An 11847-nucleotide genomic window follows, 5' to 3' on the forward strand; every position below is an offset into this window, starting at 1 on the left:
CACCCCTGGTGAGCTCCCGTTACTTGTCCCAGCTTCTGCCAACTTAGCAGTTCGAAAGCACGTAAAAAATGCAAGTAGAAAAATAGAGACCGCCTTTGGTGGGAAGGTAACAGTGTTCCGTGTGCCTTTGGCATTTAGTCATGCCGGCCACATGACCATGGAGATGTCTTCGGAGAGTGCTGACTCTTCGGCTTTGAAATGGAGATGAGCACCGCCCCCTAGAGTCGGGAACAACTAGCACATATGTGCAAGGGGAACCTTTACCTTTACCTATGTCTAGTTCACAGAGTCAGATAACTGTAATAGCAGCAAGTTTATAATAAACAGTTACATATAACAATAAAAAATAAGGCAAGTAGCTGAATTTGTGTATTTTGTCATGATTTATTTATTTATTTATTTATTTTATCATATTTGTATACCGCCCTACTCCCGGAGGACTCAGGGCGGTGAACAGCCAAGATAAAAATACAAAGAACATACAAAAGTTAAAAGCTATTAAAAATAGATTAAATAATTTGGGCTCAAAAAACAAATTTAAGACATCCAATTTATCTAAAAACATTTAAAACCCAATTTAAAAGGGAGAGTTAGGTCAGACCAGCCTGTTGGAATAAAAATGTTTTTAGGGCGAGGCGGAAGATGCGTAAGTCTTGGTATGATAGTTACTAAAAGTAGGGAAACAGAGACATTTTAATACATACAAATAATGGTAGAAAGGCCTGTTGTGAGAAAGAAATGATTTCCAGAACAAGCAAAAGTAACATGTTTTCTCCCACTTCGTTATTTAGAAGTATTTCTCTTTCAAACAGAAAGAAGAGTTGAGAAATTTAGAAAAGAAAGCAGACTGAAATGTACTGTAAAGATGGCATTGATTTTCAAGAATAAAAAGATGTGGAGAGGTATCATGCATGACCTTATTATAAGCATGTTTTACCTTTGATTCTGTTTCTTATGTCTTTAATTTCTTTGGCTTTTATTATCTCTTGCTTTGTTTCTGCACTCTACATAGGATTGCTTATTCCAAAGGGAACATCACAATGAGTATTCAGCATGGATGCTAGCCCATTGTAACGTGCACCCTGATCTTGTATGTTGGTAGCTGTTTTTTCGTCTTTTGCCTGTCTGAGCTCATCAGCTCCTCTCTAACCAAAGGATCTTTGCAGACACCTTCCAGTTGCTTCTGTGAAGCACTGCAGCCTCTTGGTCTGCCTGTAGCCATGTTTTGTTTCTGCGCTTTAAACAGGGCTTACTGACTTGATCCACTAATTGTTTATTATAAAGGGCTAAAAAAACCCTATAGCTGAGATATATTTGCAAAAATTGCTTTGTCAGGTTTTGCCCTCCCATTTTGAAAACATTTAAAATGTCAACCTGCATTTCTAGTGAATTGTCCTGGTGTTCATCCATCTCACTCCATAAGGGTGACTGGAAAACTTAATCATGCAATTAAAGGGATTTCTTGGTTTATGGAATTTATAAATGTCGAATCCAACATGTCAAAGCTCCTGAGTAGCTTTCCTCCTAACAGAAGAAAAGGCTTTTGTAGTGCTTAAATGCTCAGAGATTTACCTCACTCTTTCTTGGTCCCTTCTTCCTATTCCCAGGGAAGTGATATGGTCTATTCAGAAGAGAAAATATGGGTTATTACTGTCTTGGACATCGTTATAAGCAGTTAAAGAACTTCATTTCTCTCTCGGAGGAAGCATCATCTTCAGATCTGATTGTGTGTGTGTGTGTGTGTGTGTGTGTGTGTGTGTGTGTGTGGTGGTGGGGGTAGGGACAGAGAGAGAAATAGAAAAAAAAAACCCAAAACCATAACATTGGTCCACATATGGAAATGTTAATTTAGCCCTTCAGATCAAAATGAGCAGGATTCTTATTCATCGCCATAAATTATAGCTGAATTCAGTTTGAAAACCTTATAATGGCACCAGTGTAAAAATAAATATTTTTTAAAAAACGAGAGAGAGGGGGGAGAGGGAGGGAGAGATCAGACTTAGGAAAGTGGGGGGGGGAACAGATGGGGGTGGGTGATAACCGTTGCTATTTTCATAATCAAACAGTGGTTCCGAGATCAAATTCAACAATGAATATTTGTAGTCAAGTAAAGGGCGCAGGGATGTTTTCTGCTTGCTTTCCCATTCTCTCCAAGCAGCATATTAATGGGGAGAAGAGAGAAACAAGGGGGGAAAGGGGTGGGGTGGGGGGAAGCGGAGAGGCTGAATGTATGGAAATGCAATGCCAGCAAATTAAATAAAATTCCTCTATATAGCCTATGCCTGAAGAATTTCTGCATGATTTGCTGTTCATTTTGAGCAAGCTGGGTTTGAAAGACAGGGGTGACTGCCTACTTTGATTTTCATTGGATAGGATGCTTGTTTCATAGGATGCACGCCGCTTAGTGTGTTGGGACGCGCAAACTGAATTGGAAAGCAACGCTGGAGGAGCTGAGCACGAAAGCAGGAGGGGGAGGAAGGGGATGGGGAAGAGGGTGGCAGTGGTGGGGGAATGAGCCTGAGATAGATTCTAGTCACGTCTTTACTAACTGACAAGGAGGCTAGCCAAAAAAGGAGTGAGAGAGAAGGCCCCAATTTCTTTTTGAGTCTTGGTAATTGGGTACTTTTACACACAGATCACGCTGTTGAGAGAACATAACAGCTAGAAAGATCAATGATTTGAATCTAAGGTACGCAATTCTCTTTCGTTGCTTAATTTTTTTTTTAAAGTTTGATTTTTCCATCACTGACTCATACCTCGTGATTGTATGTGCAATGCCTTATAAAAGCAATTATATATTAATAGCCATTATGCTCCTCTCCACACAAGCCCCTGCTAGCCAGCCCCCAAATTTTCCCCCAGCCCAATCTGATCTATCCACAACACCCTGTTTTATCAGAAGGTGGTCAAATTTGAAAGACTTGTAGATGTAGCCCCTCTCTGTTGGGATCCATTCTATGGAGAAAATTTTGAAATGTCCAGTGGTTACAATGAAGAACAATGGAAGAGGCAGACAGGCAGGCCTCTCTTGATTTTACAGACATTTGCAAAATAGAAAGGCAAAAGAATGCCAGCATAATATGGGAAGTTTTGTATAGAAACCCTATATATGGCTGTTTAGAAGTGACATGCCACCCAAATATTTGCCTTTCCTGTACAGGTTTAATCAATGGCAGAAGGGTACACAACAACCAGGAAGATTTCATTTTAATTGAAACAAAGTTTATTATCAAACTATTTTGTATAAAATGTCGTTACACATGACTTTCGTAAGTTTATAATAAAACAGAATGGAAAGGCAGTAAAAGAGTGTTTCCTCCTCTTTTCTTTTTTCTTCAAAAGGCAGCAGCTTGTAAAATAAATAGCTACCATTTTGTGTTTGGACAATAGCTGCATAAAGTTTGTTCATTTTGAACATTGATTATTAATACATTAGCAAACTTTCTATAAAAAAGTAAGACACATTGGTGCTAAAGTACATTTGGAGGCATTCCCAAGTCCTTTACAAAACCACATAACAAAAACATGGCAGTTGTAAGGTCATGTTGTCTACACACACATCTAGACAGGAAGAGGTAATAAGCATCACATATCTTTAAAAAAGTTATCATGATATACATATTTTATACCATTTGTACAAAAAAGACTATAAATTTCTCTGGCTCTTATATACAAAAATAGCTTAATATATTCCCCAAATTGGTTAGGCTTGATACAAATAGATTTTTTTTAATATAATAAAAAGTTTGCAAGAAAAACATGGAAGCATTTTATAATGGGAATGGTAGTTGGAAAGTAGACAAAGATAGGACATTTCAGACAATTCTTTGAGTAGAGCATAGTTTGGGGTTTCCGCAGCTTCACAAGCATTAGGCAGCCAGGATTGCAGGCCTTTTCACACAGATTTCTGAATAAATTTACTGAATTTAACAAATATGCTTAATATTGGTCTGATCACATTAATCCTGTTCCTTTTTGACACATATAATTAGCTCATGTTTCAATTTACGGCCAGAAGGCAGTGAAAACATTTTTGGAAGTGGGTAGAGGCAATACTGTATTTCAGTAAAAAGGGAAGCTCCTAGTTCTGTTGAAGATTTATGAATAGGCAGTAGTGAAATAGGCAGTATAATTTAACTTTGGGGGTAAAGAATAGGTAGATATTTTCACATCACAGCTCTCCCTTTTGCTTCTGGGTCCATTGTGTGCAGCCTGATTTTACATCTTTACTTGCAAGCAAGCCCCACTTTCAGTAAGTGTATAAGAGATTGAATCGTTGGTCTGTAATTCTATGCATACTTATTGGGAATAGTAAGTTCTATTCAGCTCAGTGGATTTCTATTTCCTAGTAAATGCCCACAGACCTGGGCCGCATGTCTCTTTAAACAGCTGGAGTGCAAAGGCAGTATTTGGGAGTGCTTCAGGTTTTGTGGAGAGGAAGTTTAATTCCTTCTGTGCTTCAGTGTCTTGGCTTTCCTTTCCTTTCCACAACGAAAGGGGAAAGTAGTAGTAGTAAGATGGAATGATTTTTCAGGAAGTCCTGTGCAACATAAGGAAAGAGAAGAGAAAGCAATGTTAACATATGACCTAAATGGAAAACAGCAATTCTCAAAACAGCTGGCTTTGGAATGACAGGTTGCTACTCCATAAAGCAAAACAAGTCTTAACTTCTAAATGTGTGTATATGTGATTGCACTATACTTGCCCATTTGGATTTTACTTAATACTTACCAAGTAAATCAATTAGGGTTGTTATACAATTCTCAGTACATTCAGTGACACCCATTCCCAATTGGGTCCTAGAATGTTCAGTCATATGTGTCTATTCTGAAAGACTTGAGGATGCTTATATATAGAAAAACAGAGAACTTGTAGCTTTAGTCTGTGGTGTTAAACATAACTCATAGGAAGTAAGTTCTATTAAATATATGCATTTAATTGCACTAAATACAGGACTGTTTAATTAGTCTTTTTGAGCTTTTCTTCTATGGTATACCTCAAAAGAATGTGCACACAATCTCTAGACAATCTTCCAGCCAGGCACTGATGGGGTTCAGGATGTAAATGACATGACACAGGCAATCTATGGTGATAGATATGACATGTGTGACATGATGTGACGTAAGTTGTCTACTTATGGTCATGGGATGGTCCTGCTTACTGTTATAGGATGGGTATCATCCCCTACCAGTCACAATTGGAAATAATTTCCTTTGGATATTTGCATCATAAAACTATGGACCCCGTTACCTGGAAATGTTGACTTTCTTCCAGATAAATTGCTTTTGGATTATAAGGCCAGCAAACAGAAACTCATATATGATAGCTTATATCTGATAATGTCTTCCAATTGATCTTTACATGTTTATTTAGGTGAGACACTTTGGGGTAGGCTTGAATGCAAGGAAACATACACCATCAGCCTAAGGGGAGTGGAATCCAGCTACTTGAGAAAAGCCCTCTGCCCTACTGAGATTCCCAGAAGTATAGAAACTATTTTTCCAGTTATTATTTGTTCTTATCTAGGAAGTCAGATTTTACAATACACAACCCATTTAGGCCAGGGCTGTTTTACTGACGGGTATTACTAGAGTCACTCAAGCTACTGCAGCAGCCTCACATGCAAATACAGCTACATCCCCCCCCCCCCCTTCCACTTGTCACTTGGGAATCTAAGCAAGATCTTCAGTTTTGACAAAGTCACCCCATTCTCCGTTAAACCACCTTATTGCCATAACTGAAAAACGGACCACAGAGTTGGCCCCTCAAGTCTCACTGGCTGCACGCACAGAAACAGCTTAATCAGGTCAGTTAAAAAATTAGTGGCTGCTCTCACTCAACATGTCAAGCTTGGTTAACGTTAAGCTGGAGTTTTTGAGCATCTTTCGCAAAAGCAGCAGTTTGCAGGTTAATTTGTGGTTATTATGACAGTCCCTGTCAAGGACTGGGTTAAGACTGTTATGGGACTGGAAACAGGATGCAGTTCTCTCATTCCCCAAACCCTCATAAGTGTCTGGAGTCCTCTGCCATGTTCCTTATGGTAAAGTCAGCCGGCTGGGTTTATAAAATGCCCTTCTTCACAGCAGCCTCTGCAGCCTTCTCTAGGACCAGAAAAGCTGCCTCCTCCTCCTCCTCCTCTTCTCCAGGCGCACGAGGAGCCACCGGCGCCCCCCAAGAGTCCACCGCCGCGGCTGCCACCCCTCCCCTGCCCAAGAAGCCAAGCCAAGCCAAACCCACCTGCTGCAAAGTCAACGCGGCGAGGGGCCACCAGGGCCTCTCAGAACCAGTTGGTGAAATCCAGCAGTTCCTGCTCTTCGGGGCTGAGGGGATCGTAGGACCCTTCGTCCGAGGAGTACGAGGAGACAGGCGAGCCTGCCATGGAGTTCATGTCGTTGGGGTAATTGGGGGAGATGGTGGGCGAGAGGACGCCGGCCTGGAAGGCGGCGCTGACGGCGTCGTGTTCGTCAAGCAGCTGCTGCAGGGCTCGGATGTACTCGACGGCCGAGCGCAGCGTCTCCACTTTGCTCATCTTCTTGTTGGCGGCGCCGTTGGGGACGTGCTCGCGGAGGGTGGCGAAGCCCAGGTTGACGAGCTTGACGCGGTTCCTTTCCCGCTCGTTCCGTCGCGCCACCGCCGCCGGCTGCTGCTGAGGGAGGCTGTAGCCGAAGCCGCTGAAGTTGAGGCGTCTCTTGCAGCGCATCAACTCCGGCGACGCCGAGCGCTGCCGCTTGACCTGCTGCTGAGGCTGCTTCGGCGCAGCCGCAGCAGACGCTTTGGCGGCGCCCGGAGAGGGCTGGTTCTGTTGGCCGCCCGCCGCCGGGCTCAGCTGCTGCTGCTGCTGCTGTTGCGCGCTTTGTGAAGCGGCTACTGCGGCGGCGGCCGCGGCGGCGGCGGCCGCGAAGAAACAGGCGGGCTGGAGGAACGGCGGGGGAGGCGGCGGCTGGCTGGCGCTGCTGTCCATCTTGGCAGGGCTGCCGCTGGCCATTGGGCGGCCGCACGGAGGAGGCAAGGCGCGCGGCGGGGCTCGCGGCGTTTGCTGGCCTTTGGCGCGGGGGAGGTAGAAGAAGAAGAAGAAGAAGAAATAGTGAATCGGGAAAGGAAAGGCGGGGGAGGCTTTGCAGAAGGTAGAAAGCGAGCGGGCTCCGATGGCACCGCTTTGCTTTCCCTCCTCCCCCTTCCTTTGCAACCGAAGGAGGCTCGTGGCGCTCGCGTGTGTGCAGCCTGCTTGGCCAAAGCGCTTTTGCCAAAAAAGGACCAGAGATTGTCTCTCTTATAAGGGATGGCCGAAGCTCCGCTTACGGTCTCTCCCTCCCCCCCCCCGCCCCGCGTCTCTTCTTTTCACACTTCACTCTCCCACCCCCCACCTCCTCCTACGCTCGCGCCTCCCCCTCCTCCCACTTCGGCTGCCTCGCCGTCTCCTCACACCCACCCTGCACCTTGCGCCTTCCACACACTCCCGGCTTTGCAGTGAAGGGCAGCGAGCGGAAGAGAGCTGCCGCCTTTTCATTGCGGGGAGGGTGGGTTGGGGAAGGACTTTCGTGGCGGGTGGGGTGTGGGTGGGTGGCGAGGAAAGCTCGATACGGCGGGAAGCGCGCGGGCGCGCGCGCACGGGCGGAGAGACCCGGCGAAAACCCCAGCACACGCGTTTGGGCCGGTGCTCCGCCCCTTCTTCTCCCCTCCGCCTCTCCCCTTGCGAGGTTTGTTGTTGCAAGTGCGTGCGCCCGGCGCGTGCCGTTGGCCCAGCCGCTGAATAAACAATTGGGCTGGACCGCAGCTTGGGGATGAAGGAAGGATAGGGGCCCACACGGAGCAGCGAGCGCCGATTGGTTGAGCGTTAGAAGTAGGCGGTAATGGGACAGTGGGGGGGGGAGGCGAGGAGGAGGAGGAGGGGGAGGAAAAGTAGCGGGGAAGGTTGCGGGACGCTGGGCGCTCGAGACTCCAGGGCAGGCGGCAGGCTGTCCGAAGGGACGGGGAGTTTGCCCGAGGGGTCCGTACCTTTTCTTGGGCTCCTAGAGCTGAGGGAGATGGCGGTGCCTCTTTAGAAGCATCTTACGCGCTCGAATGTAAGGGGGGAAAAGCCAGCTGGGTGGCCCAAAGCGGCGGACGGGCTGCCGCGGACTTGGAAGGACCATTTTTTATGCAAACGCGCTGAGGAGGCTCAGATGAAATAGAGGAGGTGGAGAGCCCACTTGAAAAGCGCTGGGGAGCTGCCGAGATCGAGAGGGACGGCCGCTTTTCAGGGCAGAACCTGGCGGCGTCCATGAGCCTGGAGGTTTTCCCCCCACGCCCACAAAGGATGGTTAAATCTCCGTTTCTTTCTCTCTTAGCGCTCTATATGAGCCCGCGAGGAAAAGCCAAGATACTTTCAAAATGATTGATTAAATTGCCCGATCAATTGGTTAGTGATATTTCCTAAAGGAAGGAGGAGGGGAAAAAACGCATTGAAATTGCATAAGCTGATGCTCTTTACCTGGAAACGAGTCCAACAGCGTTCAGCCTCCATATTTACTCCCATAGTCGCCAGAATTGTTAGCGGAAGGTACTCCGAACACCTGAATAAGAGTTGTCCAATCACGTATCCTTAAGGCCCTTAAATTAAGGGAATAATACTTTACAGAGAATTGCCTTGGGCCACTCTGGACAAACTAGAATGATTCAATATGTGAAATAATCAGGTAGACTAATACTGATTCGAGTCATTATTTATTCCAGTATTTTGCTTTATCCCCACCTTCCATTTACTTGGCTACAAACAATTATGAAAAAAATTACATTATAGAGAAGTTGGTGGGTGCAGAAATGGATATTTCCCCAAAGCTTACCAGTGTGCACAAAACCTCTGAGTCCCAAAACATCTGCAGGCCATAAGGTGAAAAAAAATTGCTGCACAGTAGCCATGTTTTGGTGCCTTTTTGACCAGATTGGGCTGCATTTTCAGGTCTGAATCCAGTAGAAAGTAGAGTATTGCAAGAGAAATTAGCTTGGGAGAAAGAAATTCAAATTTGAAAATACTGATTTGCAAAAGATTCTTAACCCTGACTGGGTTTACATCTGAATAAGAATGATTGTCAAACTGAACAGAAACACAAATGTACATAGATGGTTTCCTCTTACAAATGAGAACTTGATGTCCATTTTTTATTTCTAGTTTGTCAAGATATGTATTTATATACATCCTTTAAAAATACTTTTGTTAATTTTCCAGAGTTGCAGTGGTGAAATGGATATCAACAGGGCCGGACTTTCCTATAGGCTAACTAGGCTTCAGCCTAGGGCCTCAAGATCAAGAGGGGCCTACATTCAAATTGTTAGCAAAATTAAAATTACACTTTTACTATAGGTGAAAGGGCCTCATAAGTGGAATAGCCTAGGGCCTCTTTTCATCTAAATCCGGCCCTGGATATCAATATAATTCCATTGAAATAAATAAAATGGGAAGAAACATTTTGGTGAATTTCTTCTCAAATAAGAAAAAATCTCTGCTTCTTGGGAGCAATACAGTCACTATACATACTAGAAGTAATGTAGTGTTTTTCATTTCTTCCTCAAAGAGGCTTTTTTCTCTAAGATTTTAGCCATATCTGTCTCTTGGATAGGTAATAAATCCAAAACCCATTTCACTTTGACCTTTTTTTATAGCAGGGAACTTTGTAGCTCTACAAATTTCATCACTACAAGCACACTAACACCTGTTCAAGACTCAGGAGAGATTTATAAAATGGCTCACTGAGGACAAATATCCAGCCACCATTGTAAATAGGCCGAAAGAATTATTGTATGGATTTAGGTTCATGTTTATGAGTGATAGCTTGGCATGAAATACCTTCTAAAGGAAATCTCTTATTCAGTGCTTCAGGGAAAACAGTCTTGGGTTCATGAGCACCAGTTATGCCTCCCTTGGCACTTTCTTGGTTCCAGTCTTCTAACAATGTTGTGTTTTTATAAAACCACTCATTAAATAAATGACATGAATTTTACATACACATGAGATGGTATCATACAGCTCCATATTTATTTTCAAGTTATCTCTTGGCATACTTGAGCCTTGGTGATGCAGCGAACTAAAATGCTGTTAAGTAGCACTTAGCTGCCAGCTGCCTGCAATTACTCCGAGTTCAAATCTCACCAGGCTCAAGGTTGACTCAGCCTTCCATCCTTCCAAGGTAGGTAAAATGAGGACCCAGATTGTGGGGGCAATAAACGGACTTTGTATAAAAAAGAACACTGCTTGGGGGGGGGGTCGAAAGCCCTACTAAGCAAGTATATACAAAAGTATGAAGGCTATTGCTTAACGCATTGTAAGCCGCCCTGAGTCTCCGGAGAAGGGCGGCATATAAATCAAACCAATAAATAAATAAATAAGTACTTAGAAAACAAAAAATAGTGCCTGGCAACTGCCCTATACTTTATTTAAAAGTAGTTTCTCCTGCATAGAAAAGATGGTATAGTTGACCTGGACGGGTGGAAAGTTATTTCAAGAAATTGAGGTCATGGGAGCGATCTCACCCCTACAGCTTTTTCTTCATGGCAGCTTTGTGGGGACGGGGAATCAGGCTTGCCAAAGGGCAAGTGAACTGCTGGTCCAAATGGACATTATAACAAGATGGTTGCAATTGTCTGATTATATGCCTGAGATGCTGATGATTTTACTATCCTTGTCATTATCGTTGTTGTCATTGTCTTTATCATCCTACTTATGCCAGATATTAAGTATGAAATAGACCTAAAGTCAGTGGTGAAATCTGAACCGGTTTACTACAGGTTCGCTGGCTGCACATGCGCAGTGCGAACCATGCACCAAATGTGAGGTGCGCGCACAGGGCACGCCAAAAGGAGGCATGCAGTAAATAGAACAGTGCGCAAGGGGAGTGATCAGCTGTGGTGTGCAATCTTTTTTTTTACTTTTAAAAGCATTGCTTTTAAAAGTAAAAAAAAAAGCCTCACGATCGTGCTGCTCAGCTGTGATCGTCAGAGGCTTTTTTTACCTTTTAAAAGCATTTGTTTTACAACCTCGAGGTTGTAGAAAAAATGCTTTTAAAAGTAAAAAGAAAGCCTCTGATGATCGCGCAGCTTAGTTGGGCATGGGGGGGGCAGGGATTTCTGCTACCAGTTCTCCAAACTACCTGCCGCTATTGCTACCGGATCGGGTGATCCGCTCCCAACTGGGAGCATTTCACCCCTGCCTAAAGTGCAAGATTGTTAGGTTATGGTGACTGAGAATGATATGAGCTAAATTCCAACAGATGAGAAAAACATAAACTTGGCAAAGAATGGGATGTGAAAAGGCCATGTATAATTTTTAAGAGAGTTGAATAAGACTTGATCCCATCAGAAGAACAGGCCAACAAATGCAGTAGAATGGCATTAAGTTCTGAAATGGTACAGTGGCTCAGACTGAAAACAGGTGATCATAAAGATGTAATATTCTAGCACAGGGGTGTCAAACTCAAGGCCCCTGGGCCGGATTCGGCCTGCAATGTGGTCAGATCTGGCCCATGGGGCCATCCTGGAAAATGTAAGCTGGCCCACATCACTTCGGCCTAATCTACCCAATGTGAAGAGGAAACATCGGGCCAGCATGGCTTCAGCCCGGTCTACCCAGTGCAAAGAGGAAACATGCCTGCAGTTTGGGGAGTGGTGGTGTCAAGTTGGCCACGCCCACCCAGTTGGCCACACCAGCCCCCCGAGGTCAACCATAGCCCTGATGCGGCCCTCCATGAAATTGAGTTTGACACCCGTATTCTAGCATATGAAAAAGAAACTACCTGCTAGTGAAAATATGTATATGTTTATATAATATATCCCAGCTCTTTACCAGTACTTAAGGCAGCTAACAAATAGATTAAA

At 44.4% G+C, this 11847-nt stretch overlaps 1 protein-coding gene across 1 annotated transcript; it reads right to left on the reverse strand.

The window, feature by feature from the left end:
* Window positions 1–4512: 4512 nt before the first annotated feature.
* Window positions 4513–6985, reverse strand: ASCL1 (achaete-scute family bHLH transcription factor 1). The gene is made up of 2 exons (XM_070947555.1): window positions 6238–6985; window positions 4513–4540 (listed from the first exon to the last, which is right to left on the reverse strand). The coding sequence occupies exon 1, from the start codon at window positions 6983–6985 to the stop codon at window positions 6278–6280; it is 708 nt and encodes a 235-aa protein (XP_070803656.1). The 3' UTR covers window positions 4513–4540; window positions 6238–6277.
* Between the last annotated feature and the right edge of the window lie 4862 nt (window positions 6986–11847).

The sequence above is a fragment of the Pituophis catenifer genome, unplaced genomic scaffold (assembly GCF_029215685.1).
Source record: "Pituophis catenifer annectens isolate HBS135680 unplaced genomic scaffold, rPitCat1.0.hap2 SCAF_7, whole genome shotgun sequence".
NCBI classification, from domain to species: domain Eukaryota; kingdom Metazoa; phylum Chordata; class Lepidosauria; order Squamata; family Colubridae; genus Pituophis; species Pituophis catenifer.

What these genes read in the sequence shown, in the direction of transcription:
- ASCL1 (XM_070947555.1), bottom strand. Translation starts at nt 6,985, where the DNA reads ATGGCCAGCGGCAGCCCTGCCAAGATGGACAGCAGCGCCAGCCAGCCG.